Source organism: Sycon ciliatum, chromosome 8, assembly GCF_964019385.1.
Source record: "Sycon ciliatum chromosome 8, ocSycCili1.1, whole genome shotgun sequence".
Taxonomy (NCBI): domain Eukaryota; kingdom Metazoa; phylum Porifera; class Calcarea; order Leucosolenida; family Sycettidae; genus Sycon; species Sycon ciliatum.
In genome coordinates, this window is record NC_088650.1 from 16,613,351 (window position 1) to 16,641,257 (window position 27,907).

General features: G+C 49.2%; 2 protein-coding genes across 2 annotated transcripts in view; one reads left to right on the forward strand and one right to left on the reverse strand.

The window, feature by feature from the left end:
• Positions 1–27,907, reverse strand: part of LOC135823884 (uncharacterized) — a 189,783-nt gene that overhangs the window by 78,900 nt on the left and 82,976 nt on the right. The window lies entirely within an intron of this gene.
• Positions 240–27,858, forward strand: LOC135823871 (uncharacterized). Its single transcript, XM_065336729.1, has 6 exons — positions 240–913; positions 3,503–3,818; positions 4,883–5,071; positions 6,412–6,473; positions 8,071–22,435; positions 26,515–27,858. Exons 2-5 carry the CDS (start codon positions 3,590–3,592, stop codon positions 22,429–22,431), a joined length of 14,841 nt encoding a protein of 4,946 aa, XP_065192801.1. The 5' UTR covers positions 240–913; positions 3,503–3,589; the 3' UTR covers positions 22,432–22,435; positions 26,515–27,858.

The window sequence follows — 27,907 nt, forward strand, 5'->3', positions numbered from 1 at the left end:
TCACATGCGCAGCCAGCAGGTACTCAGTGAGTGCGTTCGATTACACGCGCGAATCGATTCACGAATCGATTCATGAATCGATTCGCGCTATTCACATCACCCCATGTGAATAGAGGGAATGGATTCCGAATCGATTCCAGGGCTCATGACATGAAATCGAACGACTTGAATGCATGCGAATGGATTCATGAATCGATTCAAGTGTGTAATCGAACGCACTCAGTAAATGCCGGTATGCATAGCCGGGAGGAATCACGGTGATATTCATGAATGGCCTTTCCCTTGTCGACAGGGACGAACTCGCATTCCCCTGTCTACTTTCTGCCAAATTCTGGTCGAAGTACACGAGTCGCGTGATCACAGGTGCAGATGTTGGATCCGGTACCAAGAGTACTTTGACCTCGCGCGATCAGCAGCAGCATTCTTTTTCTGCGCCTGACTGGTTTAGACGTTAGTTTGCTTGCCCAACACAAGCCTGTGCCACTGCACTGCACTCCCAGACTGACATGAGGCCGTGATGGCTTTGTTTGCAACTTTCCTAAAAAAAACAAGCCGCACAAAATTGCTTCAACTATCAAGTAAGTTACTTGATTCTCCAGATCGTTCTGTTTTTGATGTTCATGGTATCATCAGACATGGTACCGATACTACCATTGGCATTGACTACTGTGCTTGTACCAGAAGTCCAGAACATTGTGCTACACGTGAATGTGTGCCGCTAGCGCACAGGGCGCAAGGAATATTGCTGACTATCGCCAGCCCGGTGCGCGGTGATTCACTTGGCCAATCATTTTGAGCTCTGCAGTATTTTCTCCGTTCAGGAAGGTGTCGCCCAGCCCACTCGCATAATAGTGGACTTCACTCCCGCTGTGCACCAACCGATCGCTGCCATTGCCTCTATTCGGCCGTTTCGGTAAGTGGCTGCTGTCCCTGGGTGTCGATACCCATTGCATTCCTAACGTAACTTTTGTCCGTCACGATCCTAATCGAATCCACAAATGCCACTTCACGTGCTGTGCCTAACAGAATGATGTTACCAGTCACACTTGCACGAGTTTCGATTATCGAAATACAGTGAAACCTGTCTAAGACGACCGCTCAAGGGACCTTCAAAACGTGTTCTCTGTTACCAGGTCGTCTCCTTATCCAGGTTCAATTGACTGGAAATAGCATCCCTTGGTCCTGGCTCCGGTGGTCTTCTTTAGCAGGTGGTCGCCTTATCCGAGTGGTCGCCTTGACAGGTTTTACTGTACTAGTAGTTACCTGTCACTGCCTAAGTAATTAGTTAGTACCTAGATTGTTTTCTGCTAGGTAGCCACTTGTACTTACCCAAATTCTATAACTTCTCCAGCTCACAAAACCGGCTGTCTCTCTACTGCGAAGAATTATTAATGTAAACTAGATTGGACCCAAATGGAGAGCCAAGGATAAAATTATAGAAAAGAAAAAGGACCACGGAACTACAAGTTATGCTAAAGTGCCCACTAGCACCACCAGTTACTAAACAATCAGCTCATGTGATAACATTGTTGCAGGACACTGACCGATGGTACTGACGTTCTACAACTAACTGGCTATCAGCTCTAGCAAGTCTTGGAGGGGCACTCCAACAGCCTTCCAACTTCGAAGGTTCTAAGCTATTATGATAAGATAGGAGGGTTTCAGCTCGTGCTTGCCTTGGTTGCGCCCACCTTCCCCTCCTATTTATTATAACTTAGAACCTTCGAATTCGGAAGGCTGTTGGAGTGCCCATCCAAGACTTGCTAGAGCTGGTAGCCAGTTACCTGGTAGTTGTAGACGTCAAAACCGTCGGTCAGTGTCGTGCAATGTTATCGCATGAGCTGATTGTTTAGTAACTGGTGGTGTTAGTGGACACTATAGCGTAACTTGTAGTTCCTTGGTCCTTCTTTTCTGTAAACTAGATTATTCGCAGTAAAGTGACCGTTTGGGACGCGACGAAATAAACAACTAGAAAATCACCCAGTTCCAAAGAAGGCTTCCAAGAAATAGCCCCATTGTGGATGAACATACTGTACATTGTTTATGTTACACCAGGTTCAATGAAATTCGGCTCATGAATAGGCTAGTGGCCTGTACGCACAGCCCCAGGCTTAGGGAGTTCAGTTCCGGTCGCTGAAAAGCGCAAAATGCAGTCACAGCTCGCATGTACAAACTGAATGCGCGTCTCGTGCCAGCAGTTCGGGATGAGTTCGAGGCGCAAGTATCTCCTCCCGTGGCCTGGTCGATGCTATTTTTAGGTAGCTGAGGTCATTACCTTTCCAATGGTGCCACACATGCCATGCTTCCAAAAAAATGCCTCTGCGCTTTGCACGGAGGCACTTCGAAGTACTAATTTCGACCAGATGCGTACTCAGCCCCGAGAGGAACACCCGATTTACATGTTTAAGCGACCTCGAATTAGTCTAAAACAGAGGATTCTAGAGCACTTAGGCTCGCGCTTTATCGCGGTAGGGCCACACCATTTTTTTCAATGTTTCGCGTCACCCGTTTATTATCCAATGAAATCAATGAGGGAGGGTGAAAAAAATAAAAAAGCCGTCCGAAAAAAACATAGTACATGCTAGTGTTTGTGTACAGCCGGTGTCGAACTAAAGACCCGGCACTGTTCATGTATATTTTGAGACATGCATACATGTACATTGTACATGCATACCATACATGAGTGTATTCATTTCAATTCAAAAGAATGTTGCAAAGTTTATTTCACGTCTACTGAGTGGTACCTACTGGCCAAACTGTGTCCATATCAGCTGGATGGGAACGTTTCTGGTCCCGCTTCTGCTCACCCTGTGAACACTAGGCCCAGACAGATCCTGCCGGCAATTCTTTCGGCAAAATATCGAAGAATTGAAAGGGCGGAAATTGCCGGCAAAATCGGAGCAAAATGTCGAGAATCTGGAGAGTAAAGCCAGCAGCACTGTGGTATGAGCTGGAGATGAAGGTCTGCTGGGTGTGAGAGCATTATAATTTGTTGGAAAAGAAAGAACATTTATTTGTCGTGATTGCCACTAGCAACAACCCCACTTGTACATATTGAGAGAGAGAGAGAGAGAGAGAGAGAGAGAGAGAGAGAGAGAGAGAGAGCACACACAGTAGCACAAAGGTCGATCTTTACCTCAGTCAAGTGTGAGAAAACACAACATACACTCATGGCCGCAACACAGTTGATTTGCGTTCAATATCTGCACGACCGTCGCCATACACTTGCTCACATTTTTCTAGCTGGGATGTGAAGTATCGCTGAAAATCGGGCTTCAAGTAGTTGGTAGGATGCTGCTCTCATACAGGCCGGGTGCTGAGCACGAATCCTTCTGGAAAATCTTTTTTTTGCAACAGCTGCTGTGTAATGCACGCGGTGGCATTTTTTTATCGGGGAGGGGGGGGGCTAGCTTGTCGCCTGTAAGGATGACAGCCCTGCTCCTGTGTGGTCCATGTTGATTTCGAAACCATTTCTGTGCCAACATGTCTTCTATCTAAACAGGTGATGAACGGATGATGTGAACGAGGGAGTCGTAATAATACAACCCACTAGTGTGACCCCGTTGAGTTGTTGTTCAGCGGGCACACAATGGAGGCAGCTGGCGATGAGGATCACGCTGATGGCACACCTCTATTGCAAGATGATCAAGACCAGTTCGGCGTAGCACCTAATCACTCAGCTGTTGGTGAGGATGGCGATTGTGCTGAACATGCTGAACATGATGGCGGCAACGCTGTCATTGCTAAACAAGATGTTGGCGTGCACGATGGGCAGGGCAGCGGCGCAGAATGCGCTGTCCACGACTTTGAAATTGTGGGTAAGTTTCTGCGGACTGAACTGAACTGAGAGTGTGCATACCGGTGTGTTCTCTTGCTCGTGTGAGCTACTGCTTGCATTTGATGGCCTTTCTTACCTGGCTAGTCTCTCATCTACATAATACTTCCCTCAAATGCAGTGAAACCCGTCTAAGACGACCGCTCGAGGGACCTTCGAAACGTGCTCTCTGTAACCAGGCCGGTGGTCTCCTTATGCAGGATCATTTGGCTGGAAAGAGCATCCCTTGGTCCTGGCTGCAGTGGTCTTCTGGGACAGGTGGTCGCCTTATCCGAGTGGTTGCCTTGACAGATTTTACTCTACCAGCTTCTGTCAGCAGTGGGGCGGTGTTGTTTTTTTTCGTGAGGTCCCTTGGCTAGTATCTAAGTACTTTAGGTAGCTTCATCGGCCGGCACTATTGGCCAGCACACCGTCTCCTGTTTACTGAGAGGAATGATCTTCAGCCGACGAGTCTGCGATTCGACATTTCGCAATCAAACTGACTCCGACGAAATTGACCATTTTTGGACTAAATGTGATTATTTTACTGCATGTTTACATGCTGTGGGATCACTGGAATGCAGTGCGATGCACATACAGCAGGTTTGAATGGGAGTATTTGGTGAACGGTGCATCACAGTCTCCTCGTACCACAACCATTCGACTCGCCCGCCCAAACTTTGCCGACTCTGATGTTTTCATTTCTCCCCGGGCCATTACACGTCATGTGGCTGATATGGTTCGAAGCACGATCAATTATGCTGGTGCTCCGCTTTACAGTATCGAGACATCTACGCGGACCAAAGCAGCCTAAAGGCCGATTCATACTTCATTTCGCTTACGGGAAAGCCGTCGCGACCGTCGCTCGATGACTTTCCGTACGCGAAATATTGAGCTCAGATCAACTTTTTCGTGACGCGACGCGTTTCCCGTACGCGAAATGAAGTATGAATCGACCTTAATTCTAAAGAACTTTGAAAGAGTTTGGGCGTTTCTTTGTTGATAGCATACGAGAGAAGTAAATACGTTAATTCATTGGTGTGTTTGGCTCCATTGCGCCCTATGCAGATGATCTTGCCACGCTGCTTAAACCTGTCATTGCCTCTCCGCAGCAGCATCCAGGACAAATCGGAGGTGATGTTGGGGATCCGCTCCTACTATTAGATGAGCGCTACCCACCGCACGCCATGGTGCTGAACAGGAGAACGCAGCGAGTTGGCCTTGTTCCGTCTTCATCTATCAGCCGCACTGCGAAAGGTAATGTATGTTTACGTACGATGCATATGTGTATGAGTATACTCGAGTGGTGGCGCTAGATGTTACCAAACTGCACGAATCAGATATCCGAGGCATCGTACTCTTTGAAAGATCAGCCAAACATCGTAGCTTGAACAATCTTTGGTATTGCTTGGTAGCTAATATTTGCGCAACAGCATAACGTGTACGCTCATGGAATAGTGAGAAGCTGAGAACACTAATACATAATTTAAGAAGAAAAAAACTTTGGAACAGTTCGAGTGCAGTAACATCGTCTTCCTGTATGCACAAGTCAGGATTGCTGCGCAAGTGAATGTATGTGACCTCTATACCTGTGTGACCTCTATACCTGTGTGACCTCTATACCTATGTGACCTCTATACCTGTGTGACCTCTATCCCTGACGCTGCACTCACGCTGTTCTAGTATAACTTATTCGTACTTGTTGCAACTTTTGCGGACAATTAGAAAAGTCGTTGCAACTTGTTTTTAAATAGTTTGAAAGTACTCGTGTTCTCGATGTTCTATGTGCAGACACGTCATGTTGTTGCGCTGATATTAGTTACCTAGCAATATGAAATATGAACATGCTATTGGTTACCCCTGCTAACCCTCTAAACATGCCACCTGCTTACCGCCTTTCTAATTCACCTGCTGAATTTCGATCACCCGTCAAGACTTTCTGAGGGTTCCCTGTAAAAAGGCGATGACGCCTGTTGGGAATTCCCTGGTAAAATAAGAATTAAAAAAAATTAAAATAAATGTTGTAGACTCATTATGGTCTCTTCCACATCATGACTTCCGTTGTTTTTGAGAATCAGTTAGTTGCGATAATTATCACTATGAAAGTGTTCGTTATGGAAAAATATCTCTTGTTCGATATCCATTGTGGTGGCTGCTGATATAGCCTCTACTATTGACTGTGCATATCGCACTTTTTATCTCTACACACGTACCGTGTGCTTTTCACTGAACCAAGTTGTATCACCCTATTTCAGAGAGTTCACCTGTGTGTTTGTTTTCGTGTCTGATCTAGTCCTGTGGTGGTGTTTTGCCTCAGTTCTTTGTTGATCATCTACTGAACGGAGTACAGTGAACTTTGTGTATAACGACACTCGGCGGCGGGGCATCAGAAAAGTGTCCTTATTCGCGAAGTGTCGTTATACCCGAAGTCTCATTGTATGTATTACAGTTAGATGTCACATTGCTCTGGGCATGGGAATTCTGTCGTTATTCGTGAATTGTCGTTATATCCGCAGTCATTATTAGCGAAGTTGACTGTATGCTGGTGTAGAAGTGATTTGTAATGCATGTTACCCATGCTGTGCTGGTTGTTGCAGATCCAGTTCATGATCTTGTACATGAAGCCAGTGCCAGTGCAAGTGAGGTGGAGAGCAACGGAGTAAGTCATTCCTCCGTCGCTCCACATGTCTGTATGCCTACCGTTCGCCTGTGTATCCATGTATCCGGCGAACGAACCTCTATCCATCCAACCATCCATTCATCCACCCATTCATGCACCCATCCATCCATCCATCCATCCATCTACGTCAGGCGAAATTACTGGTCAGTCGGCGACACGCATTTTTCACAAAAATTTGCGTTTCACCTACTGGGAGAGTATGCGTGTACTCGAGTCTCATCCTGAGCACGTTTTTTTCTTCTTTTTTTCAGCTCCAGTATAGCTGTATTTTTCATTGCAAAGCCGTCATTGTTGTGTTCGTTGTTCAAACGAAGTGGACATTCAATCATGAAGGCAGAGGACATAGGAGCCTGATTGGAGTTTCTCGTGGCATAGGACGGCCACACAGAGACACTTTGGGATTTTCTGAATATAAAATACCGGACGCACGATGCTGAGATCAATTTGTGCGATATCAAATTGATTGTGATCTACCACATCGAGCAGAACGGGATCCAAACACAAGCTTACCGACGGTTACGCTGCCGACCTGACTGGACAAATGATCCCTGGCTTCACCAGACGCCAGAAGTCGGACACCATGTCCTTTGCCGCGACGTCCATCTCCAAAAAGAACTCCATCTTCGTCGTGAAAAGGCTTGAAATACTCAATATTCAACCGAGATTCGCGGTCTCACCCTTTCTCAGATCGAATCATTTTTTGTTGTAGCAGTTGCAGGGCAGATCCCCGCCACTACTTCAACAGGGGATGGCTCCAAAGCATGCCTGGAACAAGCCATATCGAGGTTGCAAGCCACCTCTCTCAGCAAGAAAATCGAAATTTCAACGGTGGAAGATATACTATGAAGAGAATTTCAAAGAGTATGTTTCGCGGAGCGATCGCTCAACCTAGGTCATTCAAACTTTGCAGGATGGTTCAGACGTACATGCTAGGCATGGAACCACAGGGGTTGATGTCATAGCTGACACACAGAGTCACACACACAGCAGATTCGTGTGCACAGATACTAAATTAGTGGACGTCGTCATCTTCTTCCCGCTGATCTCAAATGTACTGTGATGTGCTATTTCGCCTGACGTATCCATCCATCCGTCCATCCATCCATCCAAACATCCATCCGTCCAATCATCCATCCAATCATCCATCCATCCACCCATCCATCCATTTATCCATCCACCCATCTATCCATCCACCCATCCATCCATCCATCCATCCACCCATTCGCCTGTTCACCGGTCCATCTATTTATCTATCTTTGGATAAATCACTGTTTGTCTTTTGGATTTTGGGTTGCTGTAATTAGTAAGATCCACATTCAATGTGGAGGTACGGAATGTCTCCCTCTCATATGGTCGAGTGTTTATCCATGATTTTGTTTCCCTTGGTGGCTTCAATTGGAGTTGCTCGTTCCTCTTCATGTCTGCTTTGTGATGGATTTGAGGTCATTGTAGGTTTGGTCAGATTTTGAAGCTCTGGGCAGATTGGCACTACATAGGTAGATCTTTCTATGCAGCTTTCCATTATGTCATTGTTCTTGTTCTCTGTGTTGTTGCTTTTTTTTGTACCAATTTGTAGACATTGATGGCTGACCTGAGCAGTGATGTGAAGAAGAAAGCAATGCTGGAAATGACGCAACTTCTGTCCAAGGAAGGCGCCTTGTTCAAATTGATCGAGTGGCTACAGCCGGCTTGGTTCAGCAGTCTTGTAGCATATTTCCACACCCCTGCTGCAGATCGATGCAGGTCGTTTGGTCTCGCCGGTGTCCGCAAGCTGTGCCAGGAGACCAAGAGATTCATGTCTCTCTGTTACGCTCTGATTTCCAACGTAGAAGCCAGAGCGATTGTGCGGATTGACACAAGCACTGCCAGGCTGCACGTGTTTCTCATTGGTGTACACGTGCTGCTGCGCTTGCCCCATCCTGACTGGTTCTCGGGACTGGCCGATGCCGTCGAGTTCAAGGAGCTCGTCACCGACATGAACTGGCATGCACTGTCCACGCTGAGGCCTGACGTTGCGTCCACAATCCTGGCTGATATCCCGCTGTTGCGGTCACTCGCCGAGTGTGTGTACTCGCCAACGCGTACCATGATCACGAACCTACTTGCCGAGAACTGCTCGCATCACAATATGTTCCTTCTCGTCTGCATGATGCTGGTGGAGGGCTGCCTGCGATCTGTCAACAGCAGTCCTTTCGGCGTTGATCTTGGTTGGAATCAAGTGGCATGTCGGCTCAAGCTGCGCAGTCTGTCCATTCCGCCCACCTGCTTCATGCATACCCTGTGCGACTTCTTCCGCAATGATTTCTTCTGTAATTTCACCACTGAACTGCCCGTAGATGAGATCATGAAGAATATCTTCAACTTCAGTCGCAGCACCGTGGAACTGGACGTGGTGGCGATAGCCAAGGCAGTGTGGCCCCTGGTCCACTACAGCAAACCAAAGCCGCGTGTGATCAACAGCGTCGTAGAGATGCTTTCCAAGGCCCTGGGCAGAACAAGTGCTGATGGTGTGCAGGAGGAAGTGGAGCAGTGCGCTTCACTCTACCTGGGGCCCGATGACCTGGCACGGCTACTGCGCCTGAACCACAGGGTTATCAATGTCAGTACGCTGCGCCGGCTGTACACTGGTGTCGATGGCGTGACCCACGAACGCCGGGAAGCGGCCCTGGAGAGCATTCAAAAGATTGTGTTCGACACGTTCTACGAAGCACCGAAGCTGGACTCTGATCCTCTGGACTCCATCATCACAGCTATGTCTTCGGCAGATGCTGACTCTCGATGGCAATCCACCTGCATGGCCATTTCCATTGTTCACGGCCAAGAGATTGGCAGATTCCGGTTGCGCTGGTGCTCAACTGCCAGGATGGTTGACCTCTTAGAGCGGACAGAGCACGCGGAGACGATAAAGAAGTCACTCGCTGCCACCATCAAGAACCTGCACATGGCACTAGGCTGCGAAGCGCTGTTGACTGCTAGTACTATCATGGAATCCGTGTTTCTAAGAGACAGCTGTTTGATAGGCAGCTTAGACGTGCAGCCCAGGTTCTCGCTGCAGTCAGTGCTCACGACTCGAGAGCACATCATTTATGCCATCGACACTCTGAACGACCTTCAGAATCCCGACGTCAGGAAGGACTTCCCGTTGGACATGTTCACCACCGAGACAAACTGTATGGTCATGTTCTGGTCCTTCTACTGTGCTAGCCTGCTGGAGACCTGCAAACGTTTCCCCAGCGCCAGCATCGATGACGTACTGTGCGAGCTACACGACCGTCTGGAGACCATTGTTGAGCAGATGGATGGCGTGCCGTGCATGTCTGGCTTTGCCGGCGCGATGGCATCCACAGTGATGGCGATATTCCAGCTGAGAGAGCCTGCCATCAAGCATGTACCCAATGATGCTGTGCTGCTTCTTCTGAGAATGTGTACTCGAGCAGAGGCAGTGCACAAGAAGGGTGGCGTCAGCATGCCGTTTCAACTGGAAGCATTCCAGGCGTACAAGGCCAGGGTCCAGCGGACAGCTGCTCACTACCGCAGTGGCGAGTACTCTCGCGTCGACTATGATGAGTACGTGCAGCACAATAAGAACCTCAGCGCCATCTGCTGTGCGTTGGACCTGGACACTGTTGATAACCTGGACAGCTTCCGGCAGCTTGACCAGCAGTGTGAGCGACGCATAGCGCTGCTTAGCTGGCAGCATCTCAAGGCTGCTAAAGGATCCCAGCAACTCCTGAAGGAGCTTGAAGGCGTCAAGCAGAATCCTGCCGAACACCTGTGCAACATCAGGCAGCTGCTGCAGAGGGTGGACGCCGAATTCCTGCAGAGACTAGCCTTCCCTGTTGGCTCTGTCGAGTACAATTGTCCTGCGCACGAGTACATCACGGAGACGATCAAGAAGAGCGTGCTATGCAGCCGCCTGTCCGATGTGACGTTCTCCATGTACCCAGCAGAGCTTTACCCGGACTGGACTTCTAGTGTCGGAAGTATTCTCTCCCAGATCTTTGAACAGGTTGAGAATCTACTCTCACCGCTAACCCAGTACCAATGCCTATCACGTATAATCGATGGCATTGTCACAAGCAGCCCCGCCGGATATGACAGCTTCCTGGCATGCCTGGACGATGAAACCGAAGTGTTTCGCCAGTCGCCACCACATTCTGCCAACGTGAGCGGCATAGAGCGCTTGGACCGCCTGCTGTGGTACCGCGCCTGGAGGGCATGTGGCGTGAAGGGTGTCATCAAAGCGCTACGCCTGAGCAGCAAGAAGTCTGACGATGTACTGGAGGCATGGGTGTGGCAAAGCAATCAGCATGATCCACCATCCGACTCTCCTCTGCGCAGTGCCTCGTCCAGCTCGCACAAACTCATGCAGCTGACACAGCAATTCAGCCTTCACCATTTGAAGTTCTTCTATCTTGTGCAAGAAGACCTGCTTGGTGGTCTCTTTGGCTTTTTCAAAGAGCTTCACTTCACCATGAGCAGCTCACTGCGGCAGCGTTTTCAGCTGCTGAATATCAGGCTTGAGGGTGATCCACATGCCGACAAGCTGATGACGTCGCTGTACGCTGTTGAGAACATCGTCAGCCCCTTCTTCTTGGACTTGACACCGTGCGATGTCCTGGAGGAGTTTCGGCACAGCAAATTCGACAGCCGTTCAGTTTACGAAGCGGCCCGCAACTTGGCTGCAGTTCGTCGACTGCTGGACTCCGTGATCAGCAATGCGTTCGATGATGCCAAGAGCGTTCTGTTGGGTCTTGGTGATCCCTCTAAAGCCACAGTCGAAATTCACCTGGATACCTCGGAGCACTATCAGTACGTGTGCAAGTTTGAAAGACTGGACGGTGCGCGGGACCATCACACAATGGCGGAAACCAGGCAGTTCCAACTCTGTTTGCCATACCTAAGAAGTTTGGAAGAGCCAACCAGCCGGATAGCCACGACTTTGTCAGATTCATTCGGCTTGCTGGAGAAATTGATGGCCAAGGTGTTGGAGCTCGAAGGTAACGGACACTTTGCCTTCCTGAAGAAAGTCGAAGATGTCCCGGTGCCAATTTCTCAATCATGTCTAGAAACTCTCTTGTTGCAGTACACCGAGGAGCTGACACAATGGAAAGCGAGGCTTCCACTGGCGAAGGAGAAGTGTCCCGTGCTCAACATGTTTTCCAACTACAGCATAGGCTCCATGGCTAGACTCGTCGCCCGGTGCAGTGATGCTAACGTGTCTGCCAAAGAAGTGCGTTGTCTTGTATCAAGTCTGCTCTGGCACGTCCTGTCTACAGTCCCACTGGCTGTGCCAAACGCCGGCTCACTAACTTGCACCACAATCCGGGACGCTTTGGAGAGCAGCGAGGCCGGAGGGCCGGATCCATTGGAGCAGCTGGGATTATTGCTGTCACAAGTTGTTCAGCTGAAGTCTGCGTCACCTGCTGCTGCTTCATTGCCTGGTGTCCACCATACGAAACAAGTGAGGCAGACTCTCTATACAGTCGAGGGCTGTAATTCAGATCGAGATAGTGCGCTGGCGCTGTCCTCTCTACTGTGCGAAGAGTTCCGTGGCACTACTCTCAGCCGTGCCCAGTTCCTGTTCTGCACCCCGCTGACGTCTCAGGACGATTTACGGAGCTTTTGCAGAGCAGCTGAAAGCACCGGAGCGCGATTCGCCATGTGTGGTATTGACATGCTCAGCGGCAGTTGTCGCTCCACACTCCTGGAACTTCAGCTCGAACTGGGGAAGCGGCTCTCCAACATCACCTTGATCTACCTGTGCTACAGGAAAGTCTTCGCCCAAGCTTGGCCGGAGGTGAGCGGAGTCAAGCGCAAAGCTCTGTCATCTGCACCGTTCTCCAGCCTCCAATCGTGCTTCATATCGTGCGGCAATCTAGCTAATGGTGACAACAGATTCAATCTAAAGATAATCCCCGTGTGTGGACCAGCAGGTGCCGGAAAATCATTTTGGACAAAGGAGAAGTGTGAGGTAGACGACAGCCAGCCGCCTGTTGTCGTCGACCTGGCCCAGCTGGACGGTGCCGACGACGCTTGCCAGTTGCTTGTTGCAGAGTACCAGAAAGGCAACCTGCAGAGAGACCGCAATCTGCATCTACGTATTCCGTCCAATGCTGACGTTGTCCTCATCAACCGCGTCTTCTTTGAGCTGCTCTGGTGCGGTGCGATTCGAGCACAAAACAAAAAGAAGGTTTTTGCAGTGGCAACAAGTAGCAACAAAACGTGGAAATGGTTTGTCGAAGTCCAAGAAGACATCCTGGAAGCTGAAAATGGACACCAACACGACCTCAGGGCCATTTCAGAAGTGTTGCCGTTCCTGAGCGTTGCAACATCCAGCTGTCCAATCAACTTCAAGCTGAGGAAGATCATTCTGCAGGAAGAACAGCGGAAATTGGCACGGCTGCTGGACCGATTCTTCAAGGCCACGGACACCGGCCTTATTGACCTGGATGACGATACCCAACCAAGCGATAGCGAGTGCAGTGCGCTGATACACCAGCTGCTCAGCTTGGACGATGAGAGAGAGAAGACACGGCTGGAAGAGATCTTGTTGCTGCAGTATCTGTACGTGAAGTGGAAGTTTATTGTTACACGAACTGATTTGCCGAGCCTGGCCCGTTCATACCCTCGGCTGACCTCGGCGATCGTGGCGCTTCTCATCAAGGAGGCCATCTTTATGTCTAGTCGTGATCTGCAGTGTGTTTTCCAGCGCTGCCCACAGGGCTTCCTGGTGTGCGATCCCTTTTCCGTGATGGCATCATCTGCTGCTCAGGCAGACGTTTACAAGATGGCTGTCATCAGGAGTACGTATGAGGATGAGCCGGATCGTCAATGGAGCCCTTATCCGATTTCGCAGAGTCGCAACTATCAGCTGGGTCTTCTCAGCTGGATGTTTGGTATTGAAGATGGCGAAGTCGACATGTTGATCAAGCAGCATGAATTTGTCTTGACTGCAGACTTTGCTTTCAAGCTCTTCCTCATTCATGAACGACAGAGGCTCGGTCGACCGCTTGTGCTTGAGAGTGAAACGGGTGCAGGGAAAACATACCTGCTGCAGATGTACTCAAAGTTGTCCGCGCATGCGATTGAGAAGAGGACCGAATTGCAGAGGTTTAAAATGGCCCTTCAGCTTCTCAAGTCTATCATCTTCAACCCACAGCACTGGGACACTCTCGGCGATGAGGGACAGTGCAAGTTTCCCCGGTTAGGTCAGCCAGCAGATGAAGAACCAAGCAGCATCATACTCGGACAAGATGTAAAGCTTCATTCGGTCAATTTTGAGCGCCTGCCGTGGGTTTGGTCAGAATTTCTTGCCTTACTAAAGGATGAGCTACGGCCCACTGCCAAGCATCTCTTACAGCTAGGCCTGCAGTCTTGCATCACGGATATCAGTGTCCTGGATGTCAACACTGATTTCAGGAGACTGCTGGCAGTCGACAGCCTCACAGATGCCGAAAGCGAGAAGCTATTGCGCGAGCTAGTTGCCACGCGGCCAAAGAATCTTTTCAGAAAGATGCTTGTTCACCCAGGCCTTCTGAAGTCCGAAATCAAAAGGTTTCTTGACGAAGTGTTAACACTGGCTAGGAGCACCCCTGGGCATGTTATCATTGTGTTCTTCGATGAGTTCAACACATCCAAGTACATCGATTCGTTCAAGGAGATCATGTTTGACAATACATTCGGCGGCGCCATGTTTCCGGAAAGTTCCAAGCAGCTGTTCTTTGTGGCCGCTGTCAATCCGTTTGGAACGAAAGAAAGACGATGGAATATGAACTACTTCACGTTTGACCCGCACGACTCACCAGACACTATGAAGGAATGGGATGATGAAATGGGACAGGTGTATAATGTTCGTGGCCTACCTAAGATCATGAGCCTCCATCAATGGAAGTACTTCAGTTTGAGAGAGCCTGAGGAGCTAGAGGAGTACACTGCGTGCAAGATAGAATTCTTGAAAGACAGCCCAGAGTTGCAGCATGTCAATGCCCGGAATGAGTTCAACGATGACGTGCTGATGATCCTCAGCAAGTTCCTCTATCACTCGTACTGTTTCTGTCAGGAGAACGTCACCAGGTGCTTTGTCAGTCAGCGTGATGTGCAACGTGTCTTCAAGCTCATCCCGCATCTGTGGAATCTGGCTATCAATGAGCTGATGGAGACGAGAAGAGAAATTGATGTCAACTCACTGCTTCTTCGCTGCATCCCGGTGTCCATTGCACTGGTATTTTATGTTCGACTACCCACCATACCAACAGATAAGTACCCCAATGCCTCCCGGAACTTGCTGGATGAGTATGTTACTAAGAAAGTTCAAAAAGGGTATCCACGAACAGGCTTTGCATCAAACTCCCTGAAGAGAGCACTTGAGACAGAGATCAAGAAGGCAGTGACGCATGAGAACTTCTACATTCCGGATGGAGTCGCTCTGACACCCGCACTGCAGGAGAACATCTTCTGCATGGTAGCGTGTATTCAGCAACGTATTCCACTGGGCATCATCGGTGAGCCTGGCTCTTCCAAGACGCTTGCGTATCAAATTGTTCGACAGAACCTGTGCGGAGAACGTGGGTCCACAAAGAAGTTTTGTCAGCAGTTTGGTGCAGTCGATCCTTTCTTCTGTCAGTGTTCTCCGGAGTCAAGCACAGATCAGATACAGAGGTTGTTCAATGTTGCTATCAAGCGACAACGCTTCTATGATAAGCAGAAGCTACCTGCATACACAGCACTGCTCACAGACAAGCGACCCAAGGTTACTGTGTTTATTGACGAGGCAGGCTTGCTTAATGTAAGGCAAAATCGCATGGTGATGAAAGTGCTTCACCCGTACCTTGACGAGCCTGAGGTCTCATTCGTGACGATGTCCAACCACTGGTTTGATGCTGCCAACACTAACCGCATGCTGACGGTGTTCCGCTCGCGTGCAGACAGCGATGACCTGATCAGTCTGGCCTATGGGTGTCTTGGTTTGCCAGACGATGGTGAAGCCGACAACACTACTCGCTTTCTGCATGGCCTTTGTGAAGGCTACCGTTCTGTTGCGAAGAGGTTTCCACGCTGGTATCATCAACGAGATCTCATTGCCCTTTTGCGATTCTTCCGTCGATATGCAGAAGGAGTGCACAGGGTCAATGTCATAAACATCCAGCAGGATCATGTACTTCAAGGTATTGAGGAAACGTTTGGAGGCCGCTGCGAAAAAGATGTCAGATGGGTCGTCAGCACCTTCTTCGAGAAGATCCATAAGTCACTACCTAGCTTTCCTGAATGTGCTCAGGAATCTCAGTTCAAGAACCCTATTGAAATCCTTCTGCGCATGAGATACCAGCTGCAAATCGCACATGAAGAAGGAAAGCTACACTATCTCAACACGAGTGCAATGGTGCCACGTTTCCTTCTCCTGGTTGACGACTATGGCTGTGACTTCAATACAGTTGACATGCTATTCCGGCTGGGAGTGGTCTCCGCGGAGCCTGGCCAGACACATCTCTTTCAGCACTGCGGCCAAGTGCAGGAGAGTAGCGATGTGCAGTGCGCGAGCATTCTGGCTCAGCTGCGTCAGTTTCTCAACCAGCCGTGCACAGTTGTGATTGTCAACTCCCCCAGGCTGCATGGCTACCTGTATGAGCTCTTCAACCAAGCCTTTCAAACCATCACTCTGGATAACGAGCAGTGTGCTTTTTCAAGCATCGCCATGGGAGACAGTACATTACCATGTCGAGTGCACCCAAAGTTCCGGTGTATCCTCGTGTTGAGCCGGTCTCTGGTGGAGGCTGAGCGCACGCCATTCCTCAGCAGGTTTTCGAAGCTGAGCATTCATCCGTACCATGGCTGGCAGTATGTCTTGAGAAATGCTGCCTCACCAAGTCTCCTGCGAGACATCCAGACTCAGTGTGAGGTGTTCTTGAATCAGATCCACGAGAGATACTTTGTTGGCTGTGGGCAGGATGTGGCTTTCAGCGGTACTATGTTCCTCCACCTTCTGGACCTGGTAATGTGTAATTCTGAGCGCAAGTTTGAGCTCAGTCGACTGATCTCGCAAGGCAACACTGACCCAGCGGTGACCATTACGGCAACGCGTGACGTCATCGCCCGCTACTTCCAGCTGATGCCCATGGAGTCGTACATAACGGTGCATGGCCTGCTATCACCACCAGCCACGTACCATCAATTCTACTTGAGCTGTCGGCAGAACGCCTTCACCCTGCGTGGCGTCTTGGAGCGTTCTCTGCGCAAATGCCAGGCTGAACAGAAAAGGTCCAGAGTGATGCTGCTGACTAAGTCTCTCTCCTCCGACGTAAACCGTCTTTCCTCGGCTGCTGCCAAGGAAGTGTGTCTTGGTCAGGAGCTTGCAGCTTGTACTGAGATTCAGTCGTTCAATGACTTCCAGCACTTCTTTGAGGCTGAGCAGGCTGTGAAAGAGCTCGGCGCAGCCCAGTGCAGATGCCTGGTGGTCACTGTGGATATTTCGCAACCACACGAGATGGCTGCCGTTGGTCCGTTGAAGCGACTCATCGAGAAACAGATCAGTGATGCGGATACACCGAACCCTCGGCATGGCCACGCTGCCCACACCAAGGTTTATGCTATACTGCTGCACTCATTCCTGCAGAGTCCGCATTGCAAAAGCATATCTGCACCTGTCCTGCATGGCTGGCAATCGCACTTTATCTCGATAGATAGCTTGTCGCATTTCTGCCCTATTAGCGCCACTGATTTCTTCTGTTACACAAGCTGGTCGCGGGCAAGATCTCCGCAGGAAAGACTTGACCTTGAAAGGGAGCTTCGACCTCGTCTCCAGCAGCACGCCGCGCTCTTCAGCGAGGAGTTTTGCCGACGTCTCTCGTACATCGGCAGCACCAGCTCTCTCCAACGTGATACTAGTTTTCCGTATCGGTTCCTGCCACTGCTCAGCCCTCTATCCCGCCGACATCCGTCAACACATCCCTCCAGGGTGGAGGTAGTCGTGTTACTGCTGCAAAGGATACCCGGGCTATTTGACTGGCTTTCCAGCGCACTACTCACATGGATGACCAAGGAAGGTACAGGATGGATGGAGAAGACATCAAACACCATAATCCTCCAAGATCTGAACTGCAGCCTGGTCGATTGTCTATTTGCAGAGATTGAGGCTGTGACCAAGGATCTGATGCAAACCATCTTGCTGGCTACTTTGAGCAAATACAACGTGTGCAACCTGCTACCGGTGTTACGGACCAATCCAGACCTTGTCAGGAAGCTGCTGCTGCCCGTGGCATCAACGCGTGTCGCCGGGTCGCAAGATGGTCGTCTGGTTGATCTGGAAAGGCACGAGTATCATACGCCGTTCTTTGATGAGTTCACCACACGCCTGGAGAACATCGGCCTCGACGTCCAACAGCTGAATCCTAATATGGTACATTTAGCACTGGACCGGGATGTTGTCCTCGGTGATTTGCTCAGAGAGAAGGACTTCGTAGACCTCTGCGTACCTGACTACATACAGTTTGCACTTGGCTGGCGGACATCAACGTCGGCGACGGTCCCAATTGCAATGCACTTTGTGCGGCTTTGCTTTGCTGAAGGCACTCAGCTGGACATTGAGACAGACATGTTCTCATTCGTCCACGTGCTGCTCAGAGAAGAGCGTGCTCTCATTTTGTCACTGCTGAATGGTGTGGTCGCGCTGCTTCAGCTCTCCCCCAGCACGCACCACCAATCCGCCCTGAGCATGCTCAAGCTGTGCACAAAGCGGCAAGACCTGGTAGATCAACTGGCGACCAGACTGGTGGAGCAGCTGTGGGAGTCTCTTTGTCAGACCCTGCACTTATCGCCACCTGATTGCGACCCGAAAGAACTAATACAACAGTTGCTATTGTGGAAAGCATCAAGCAATTACATAATGCAATACTGGCCGTTTCAGGAGCCCGAGTCCATTGCCTCCAAGCATGGTTCGGTGCTGTTCAAAACAGTGGCAAATGTTGCCCAGCAGATGTCCAGGAGGTTGAAGTTGATGGCGTCGGTCGAGCTCATTCTGAGTTGCTTGACAAGGACACCTGCTATTCGAGTCTTAGAGATCCTGCGTAAGCTAGTGCCGAAAGGAGACCTGTCGGCGAAGGAGCCATCGGAACACGATTCGCCAGATCTCCAGCTCTCTCAGGTCTTCAACTGCCTGCTGGAAATCGGAACTGCTGAAGGACGCAGTGACTGTCTGGCCAGCGAGGCTGTCCAGCTCAAGCTCTGCTGTGCTGAGTGGCTCGTCAGAAGGCTAGAGTCGAAATCGTACGTGACGATCGACTCGTTCAAAGCTGAGCACGACTTCCAGCTGTTGCTTCTGTGTGTACACGGGCGCTGGCGACAAGATGAATCCAGTGCCTTCTGCATCCCAACTTACTTGTCTGCTGGACTTTTACATGGTCTTGAGCAGAGAGTAACACGTGACTTGGTATCCCCTCCGCAACGGGTGGCCCTGGAAAAGGCTACCTACCAGGTACGCGAGGTCATCGAGAGCACTGTGAATCGAATCCTGGAGCCGCAGCTCATCATGAGAGATTTGAGCGCCGTGCCGCACTACGTTCCATCCGGGAGGGCTGACCGCACACCGTTTCCTCCCTTGGGCAGCGCCTATTATGAGCTGGCGTGCGCTTGGCAGCGAAACCTGACTGCGCCCAACATGGATGCCCTTGAGTACCATATCAACTCTGCTATGGAGAATAAGGCCATCGTTGAGCTGCCCTCGCCACGAGGCGACGAACGGCGCTATATGCAGAGGCTGCATAGAAACGCCAAGACGCACGTGGCAACTGAGCTGGCAGCAAAGCGCATTGCAGAATTGATTCAGAGCAATACACTACCACCAGCATCCCTCGCATGCCTAAACAGCTTCTACTCTAAGCTGAATTCCATCCAGAAGGCTAGCTTTTGTTGGGAGGTACTGTCCAGGGTGAAGTGTTATTGTTTGGCGAGAGGGCTTGCTTCTTGCCCAGAAGTCTGGGCGTCGGAGCTCCGGAAGACAAGTAGCGACCTCGCACCACTGCAGACCAACTTGAATCTGTCCTCAGCGGGCAAATCTGAAGACTCTGTGACCGTGATCGCCAGCCAGCCGACCCTGCGAGCTGTGTTTGGCAATCTTTGTCAGCGTCTCCGCGGTCAAGAGAAGTCCAAGCCAGCTGCAGCCGTTCTCAACTGGTTTCTCTTGACCCCGGCCGATAGGGGAGTCAAAGAAGCGTGTGTGCTGTGGACAGGTTTTTACAGTCACTACATGATAGGCAACGACGGCCTCCGCGGCTTGCTCTCTGCAGGATTATCATCATCAGCCAGCCCTGCACTTGCGCATGCTCTGAAACTTCTTCTCGATGAGCCTGCCTCGATGCCGCCTGCCTTCAGTCATCTGCTTCACACTGAGGAAGACTACCTGCGCGATGTGTTTGTCTCCACACTGGTGGCAATACTTGCCATGGGCCCTGAAAGTCACCTCTACACGTGCCTGTGTGAGCCGGCATCATTCACCGGTACACTGATCATTGGATCGCTATCAGGCCGTGGAAAGCCTCTGCGCTGCAATGATAGCTACAGCAGCATCATTGATCATTTCTTCCAGACCTGTGTCTTAGGTGAGCGGTCAGAAGACCACTGGCCCATGCTGGTGTACGAAGAGTCCACGCAGCCACCCTGTCTCACGTTCCTGGCCAACGTCCTGTGTGCACTCCACGTGTGCATCGCCCTCTGTTGGAATCTGCTGTTGTTCACCGATGCCGCGCTGGCTGATCAGAGTCTTGTTTGTGATGTCAGTGGCATCGGTCAGGAAGACACACGTGATTGGCGTCAGCTTGCACTGACGAAATGCATCGATAAGGTCAAGGTACTGTTCAGAATTCTGGAGCGTGGCGATGTCAACATGTCACACTTTAGCACAAAGGGTATGCTGCTCACATCACTCAAGCTGATGATGAAATCCGCAAGCGATGGCACTGTGGCGTTTAAACGCTCCTACCGAACTATGGCCGAGTTGAACCGAGCAGAAACCCAGTTCCGGACTGGCATTGTAGAACCGACTTTGCGCAAGCACTGTGCCGAGCTCAATGAAGCCTTCGTGGCAGCGGTGGACAAGGACTTTGCCGAGCTGCACTGGAATAGGCTGACAACGCAGTACAATGCGCGGCTGGACGTTTGGTACACAACAAGCTGCGCTCGCCCAGTCCTTGCCCACGTCCTGGCGTACTACCCACGCCTCGCGATGGTCAAACACATCAAGAGTATCATGAAATTGTTTGTGTACATCCACAAGTACCTGTCGCAACTCTTTCCACTCGAAGCCATCATGGCAAACCGGCTGACAGTGAAATCTGCCATCGACCAGTATTCACTTCTGTTCACGAATTGTCCAGACTTTGATGCAACGTTTCGCCAAGCAAAGGAGGACTTTGCTCTGCTGACAAGTAACTTGTGTACTGTGATGTCTGGATGCTTTAAACTGCACAGCAGGTGGACTCTGAACAACGAAACACCGCTGAGCGAGATTGTCGTCCCGAGTCCGAAGCGGCACAGCTCCATTCTGAGTAGTCTGATTGGCGAGGTGCTGTCCTGGCAGATGCAGCTGTACACTCTCTGTGAGCGCCAGTCCTTGGAACTGCAGGCCGGCAACTCTGCATTCATACAGTACCTGCAGCAGAGTTTACATGCCGACAGCGTGGCGCCAGAGGATGTTATCACCCACGGCGGTGCTGAGCTGCTGCAGATTAGCAACAGTGCCATGAACCAGCTACTTGCCGTGCACTGCTGTCCTATTCAAAGCCAGGGCGTCCGCCACTTGAACATCGACGTGGAAGCCATGGAGATCCAGGTGGCAATGCTCTTCATCAGTAAAATGCGCAAGATCGACTGGCCGTTGTACATCGGCACTCTGGAATTCCGGTTCCTTGACGAGGATGCCTTTGTCCGCGCTCCAGCTCCCATGGTGAACGTTCCGATCTCGGCAGTTCAGGATATGCAGATTGAGCAGATCCTTCACAACCTGGACCGGTCGCAGGTGGAGGGTGCTCTCTTCGACCTCCGTCAACTGGTGCGCAACTTGAAACGCAATCATCCGCCGGAGGATAAGGTGTTTGAGGGGCGCCTGCTGGATGCCTACTTGCAGCACAAACTTGACAAAGACGGGCTCCAGTACACTCCGCACCTGAAGCGCTTCGGTGGAGTCGTCTTCCTACAGAATCTCCCCACCTTGATCTTGCACTTGGAGAAACATCTTCTAAGCAGTGACTTCCGGCATGTTCCGCCGATTCTGAAGCAGCCATTGCTCCCGCACGACAAGCAAGTGATTAAGGAGAGCCTGGAACACATTCTGAGTGAATCCGATGACCTGGCATTGTCCGTTTCCAAACTTGAGGCTTTGCTCGACACGCTGCAGAATAGCTTGGTTGAAATTGAGGACAATCCGGATAAGAAAATTTCCGACTTTCTGATTGCAAGCCGGAAACCTCAGAGGGACCAGGATTCTGCGAGTGAACGCGCGCCAGTGAGTGATGTAACACTGCCTGACTCCTTGCTCGGGTTTCATTACCAGCGCTTCATGGGCATGCTCTCGTCGTCGCTTCGGGAGATGCGCAGTAAGCTGATGCGGCAGGAGCTGGCGTCCAAGCATCCTCAGGATCCCTGTTGCTTCAGCACACCGCATTCAATGGCCAGCAGCAGCTTACGTGCCGGGACTGAGCCCAGCGTGACACTGACAATCAAAGTGTTCTGCGAGGACGAAGAGCCAGATGTGGAGTACACGGTCACTTGCGCTCAGTCGGCCTGCATTCTCCCAATTCTAGAGGATCGTGTCCTCAGGCCCATCCTCTTCTATAAAGTTGGCAGGAAGTCGTTCCGCGCCAACCATGACCAGGAGGTATCCAAGCTGAAGGAGTTGTGTGGCGGCCGTGATACTATCACCGTGTGTGTAACTGTTCTGGATGACTGAACAGGTGAGAGTGTGCATCCATACCTTTTATGTTTTTGTAGCGTCTCGCATACTATAGTAGTTGCCATGGTTGGCTATCGCCCTTCGTTTCACATCCGTTTCTTGTTGGCAGTCGTTTGACGAGCCAGGAACTGTTGAATAGATACAAATACAAATTCGGCACGGGCTTCTTGTCTTCTACAAACGGGAACACATTGCTGTGCTTGCTCTGCTCAGTGCCACCATAGCGACCACTGAAGTACAGAGTCAGTGTCGGGTACACTGCCTGCTATATTCTAGCCTGGTATTCCCGTATCCGAGGAAGCTTTCCTGTTTCCTTGGTCAGTTCCGGGTGGCATAGAATGTTTTAATTGCAGCACTAAAGTTTAAAAAAATTAAACTAAAATCAATGCCAGAACTTTGCAGCCTAGAGAGCGTGTGTGGGCAGGCATGTATTTACCGCCATATTGCCAGGTGTGTCTTTACCACCATATTATTCACCTAAAATTAATGCTCACAGTTGCGGCAATGCTAATCGTTATTTCTCCCAACATTGAGCACAAGCGAAATTCTCACACTGCATACAGCACAGTGTATGCTCTACAGTGCATTTCAAAACTATATGTAGGACTCAGTGACCAGTCAAGGCCCCGTGACCAATCACGGTCCCCGTGACCAGTCAAACAGTCACAAACCCCCCATGACCAGTCACAAATTAGTTTACCAGTCACAATGCCCCATGACCAGTCACAAATCACCATACATGTACATGTGAAAAGTACACAGTTCGTGACTGCTCGCAGGGTGCTTCGTACTGCAGGATTTGTTGTGGAAACTATAATTCCCTATGAGTGGTCACAGAATGCAGTTGTGACCACTATAATTCCATGCGAACAGTTACATGCGGAATGTACAGTTGTGACCACTCTTTCTCTGTGAGTAGTCACAGGCAGAATATAGGTATTTCTGTATTACAAGAGAGATTGGAGGCTTTGTCACAACTCTGAGTTTCACGTATTACTACGATCGTCAGGTTACTGATGGCTCCTAAACGGGCAGCCTGAACATAAGAGGGAGCAAGGTGGGAAATTCTGAGGGGTATCATAGGCGACGGGTATCATAGTGCAAGAGTCAGGTGCAGGCGTGAAGTTGCCAAGTCTTCAGACTTGGGGCTATGCAGCAGCAGTTCCAGCGTGAATGACATAGAATAGACCTGGGGACCACACATGCCCAAACCATTACACACACATACACCCACACTCTCTCCCTTTTCTCACATACACTCACACGCGCGCACACACACACACACACAATCATTCTCTAAATCTCTCTCTCTCACACACACACACGCACATATGTCATTCATTCTCTACATCACACACACACACACCTGGCCTGGTGTACAGCTGCCAAATGCTTAGCCACGCCGCCCCCGAGACAGGAGGAGAGTAGAAGAGAGAGAGAGTTTGAGACACACACACACACACACACACACACACACACACACACACATCCACACACACACACACACACACACACACCTGGCCTGGTGTACAGCTGCCAAATGCTTGGCCACGCCGCCCCCGAGACAGGGGGGGGGGGGGGGGAGTAGAAGAGAGAGTTTGAGACACACACACATCCACACACACACATCCACACACACACATCCACACACACACACATCCACACACACACACACACATCCACACACATCCACGCACGCACACACAAACACACACACACACACATTCTCTAAATCTCATACACACACATTCTCTCTCTCTCTCTCTCTCTCTCTCTCTCTCTCTCTCTCTCTCTCTCTCTCACACACACACACACACACACACACACACTCTCTTTCTCACGCACACACACACACACACACACACACACACACACACACACTCACACATGCGCACGCACACTTACTCACACGCACATACACACACACACACACACACACACACACACACACACACACACACACACACACACACACAAATAGGCAGCGGGACTACCAGCTAGATTCACGTGACCTTGCTGACAAAGTTACGGAGGTAGAACTTGTTTTCACGACGACACTTGGACACAAGTACTTCTGCATTATTAATTTATCTCTTTTCAACCAATCCACAAGCCAAGAAGAGATGCGTAGACGGAAGAACCGTACTCTTGGTGATACTGATCGCAAACATGATTAATTCCTCCAGGCCATTGAGCACCCAATTCTAAACCTTATCTAAGCAAAGCAGCATGCTTGTTCAAGAACATCTCGTCAGACATACATATCGATACATGTCTGGTGCACTCTCACTAACAAGCAGGCATCGCAGGCTACATTCGCACCAGCAATCAAAAGAAGTTGAAGTGAGTGAATATTTCTATAAAATTAATAATTGGAAGACAAATGAAGGTGTGGAGGATCGCCCAAAAACACTGACAAGGAGACAGTAAACGGTACACAGTACTCGTATGCATGTACTTATACACGTTATAGCAGCATGTCTGGTGCACTCTCACTAACAAGCAGGCATCGCAGGCTACATTCGCACCAGCAATCAAAAGAAGTTGAAGTGAGTGAATATTTCTATAAAATTAATAATTGGAAGACAAATGAAGGTGTGGAGGATCGCCCAAAAACACTGACAAGGAGACAGTAAACGGTACACAGTACTCGTATGCATGTACTTATACACGTTATAGCAGCACAACGAGAAAGACCATGATGCATAATGTTGCATCAATAAATTTTACAGAGTTATTTTGGGAGTAGAAATGAAGATGTGTTCGAAGCAGTAAACTGCGTAAGCACTACGTTGAGCCACAATATTGAAATACAGTTTCCTGCAGTCAAAACAAGACACTCACACTTCTCTGGTCTAGTTCGCCATTCTTATCGATAAACATGACTTGATTTAATTTCTTACGATGGTCCTTGAGAATGGATCAATGATGTCTTGAATAGATGTCTTCCTGAACGACTTCAACTGAGAGGCAGTTTCAGTTTCAACAAGCTGGACATTGTTTTTCTGTGGAGTCTTCCACAAGAAAGACAGAGCTACACACACGAAGGTGCTTGATGTACTCAGTACCTTCTTGGAAATGAACATATTTTCATTTCCATCTTCATTATATTTTCGTCTCTGCATCGTCGACGATGTCCACTTCTGACTCCGTAATCTTGTCACCCATCCTCTCCAAAAACACAAATCGAGTGCTGCTTGCATGCTGGATCAGTTGAAGTCAGTCTCTGCTCTAGCAAGATCGGCATGCAAAAATTACATGACTGAAAATATTCCGAAATAGCTTTTCTGAACGACTCGACGAAGTTTGTTCTTCAAATATGATGAATAGCACAACCTACTAGCCAGAACGTCCTCTCAAAAGAGATTCTATCTGAAGCCTGCAAGATTTTCGACCACCCTTCGTTTTGGAGAGGAGCCCACACACACCAGACTCGAGCTACAAGTAAACTACGAGGAGATCGAGAGTTGATCGAAATCTTTCTTGCTCACTTCTGTGAAGGAAAAAAGTATGCTGAACGCGTGAATGCCTACAGTTGAGTCGTAATATTTTGACGTGGATCCTGTGACCGTTCACAGAGAAAGTCGCGGCAGTTTGTGACTGGTCATCGGGATTCAAACTGGTGTGTGACTTTATGACTGCTCTTCGGGGATTTGTGACTGTATGATTGGTCACGGGGATCGTGATCGGTCATCGAGACGTGACTGCTCACTGAGTCCTACATATAGACGCATAGGGTTTTTGAAATATTTCAAATCTGGCTGGAACTTTTTGAGAATAGTTTTCGGAATATTGCTCAGGATCGCTCCACAATTACTCTCATATAGTTTCTAAAGGATTGGATAACAGACGCCCAATTTGGAAAAATTTATGCACAAAGTGATCACAGATTTTATGTGGTATAGATGCTGGCATAACGGTTTTTGCCTAGGTACGCGTCTATAGTTTTGAAATGGACTGTAGTGTGTCAGCCTGCATCAATATCCTACATATATCGTTGCCGGAATGCCAGTCACGGCATTACCAAGCAGTGTTTTTTTGTGTGACGATGGTCCCTAATCTCCTGTATGCGCTGCTCAGGTCTTCTACACGTGGTGATGGATTTGCCAGTGTGTGCCGTGAAGCTCCGCTCGTTGACATGGTAGCATGTGACAGGCCAAACTACTTAAATTCGGTATTGTAGGGTCAACGCAAGGCAGGCAATTGAGTTTTTTCTTGGTAGTGGTGAGACGTATTACCCATAAATACCTACTAGTAATTCTTTACCTAGAAAACTTTTTTTATTTGATTATTTGGAGAGTGGCTTCCTATCTTTAGGGGCTTTCCAGTGTACTTGTGCGAGCAGCAATGATAATCACATTACGGATAGTGATCCTCACTGATGTGGCGCTGCACACGCTGGTTGTTGAGCAATTCATCACGTGACCTTTTGTTGCGCACCACGTGGATTCCTCGGACTGCTATTGCACTCTTAATTTACAAGATTTTCTGAGTTTTTTTTCTTCTTCTATAGAGCTACATTGTGGGTATAGATTTTTGTCCTGAAGTTTACCCCAGCATCAATGTAAATTCACATGCCATTGGAAATTGTTTGCTGTGTATTTACCATGGCTCTACCCCCGGCCACTCACAATCTAGGAAATTTATCTGTGCTGATGCATATCTTTTACCGTTTACGGTCTGAGAACAATTGTAGGTAACTGTTTACACAAGTCGGCGATCGAACAACTTGATCTAGGTTATATTTTATTTGCTGTAGTTCCGAGTTTCAACGTTATTCACCAGTATTTAGGCAAGAATGATGATGTTTCATGGTTATTTACCAGTATTTAGGCCAGAATGATGATGTTTCATGGTTATTCACCAGTATTCAGGCAAGAATGATGATGTTTCATGGTTGTTCACCAGTATTAAGGCAAGAATGATGATGTTTCATGGTTATTCACCAGTATTCAATCAAGAATGATGATGTTTCATGGTTATTCACCAGTATTAAGGCAAGAATGATGATGCTCGTGATACGTGCATAGGGTTTTAGAAGCTTCCTTACATCCCTTTTTCGTTTATGCTTTTCATTCCCTTTTTTCCTTTTTGACGCTCATCCTACTTCTTTCTCTCTTTTCTTTCCTCTGGTGACCATGGTGACTCGTCAGGAACATTACAGTTTCTTGCCCGTTCAGGTCGCCCTGTCGAACTTTTGACGATGCCAGAACAATCTCATTGTCCTAGTTTTTTTTTGGTTTGTGAATTTAAAATTTACAGCTAGTCTTTTTGCTAAAATTTGGCTTGTGAGCAACACTGGCTCACACTCAATCACTGCTTTTTCACAAATTCATCTTTTTGCTAGTTTAGTCAAAATCCCATTTACTGACCTGCACCTCTGTGTCTCGGTTACTCTTTCAGTTTGTAGGTGCAAGCGGATGATATTGTGAGTTTGTATACATGTGCGTGCATGTGTGTATGCGATGTGGGC

Excerpts from the sequence above, each read along its gene's own strand:
- LOC135823871 (XM_065336729.1), top strand. The coding sequence starts at position 3,590 with ATGGAGGCAGCTGGCGATGAGGATCACGCTGATGGCACACCTCTATTG. Across the intron at positions 3,819-4,882 it reads CCACGACTTTGAAATTGTGG|ATGATCTTGCCACGCTGCTT; the intron begins GTAAGTTTCTGC and ends CGCCCTATGCAG. Across the intron at positions 5,072-6,411 it reads TATCAGCCGCACTGCGAAAG|ATCCAGTTCATGATCTTGTA; the intron begins GTAATGTATGTT and ends TGGTTGTTGCAG.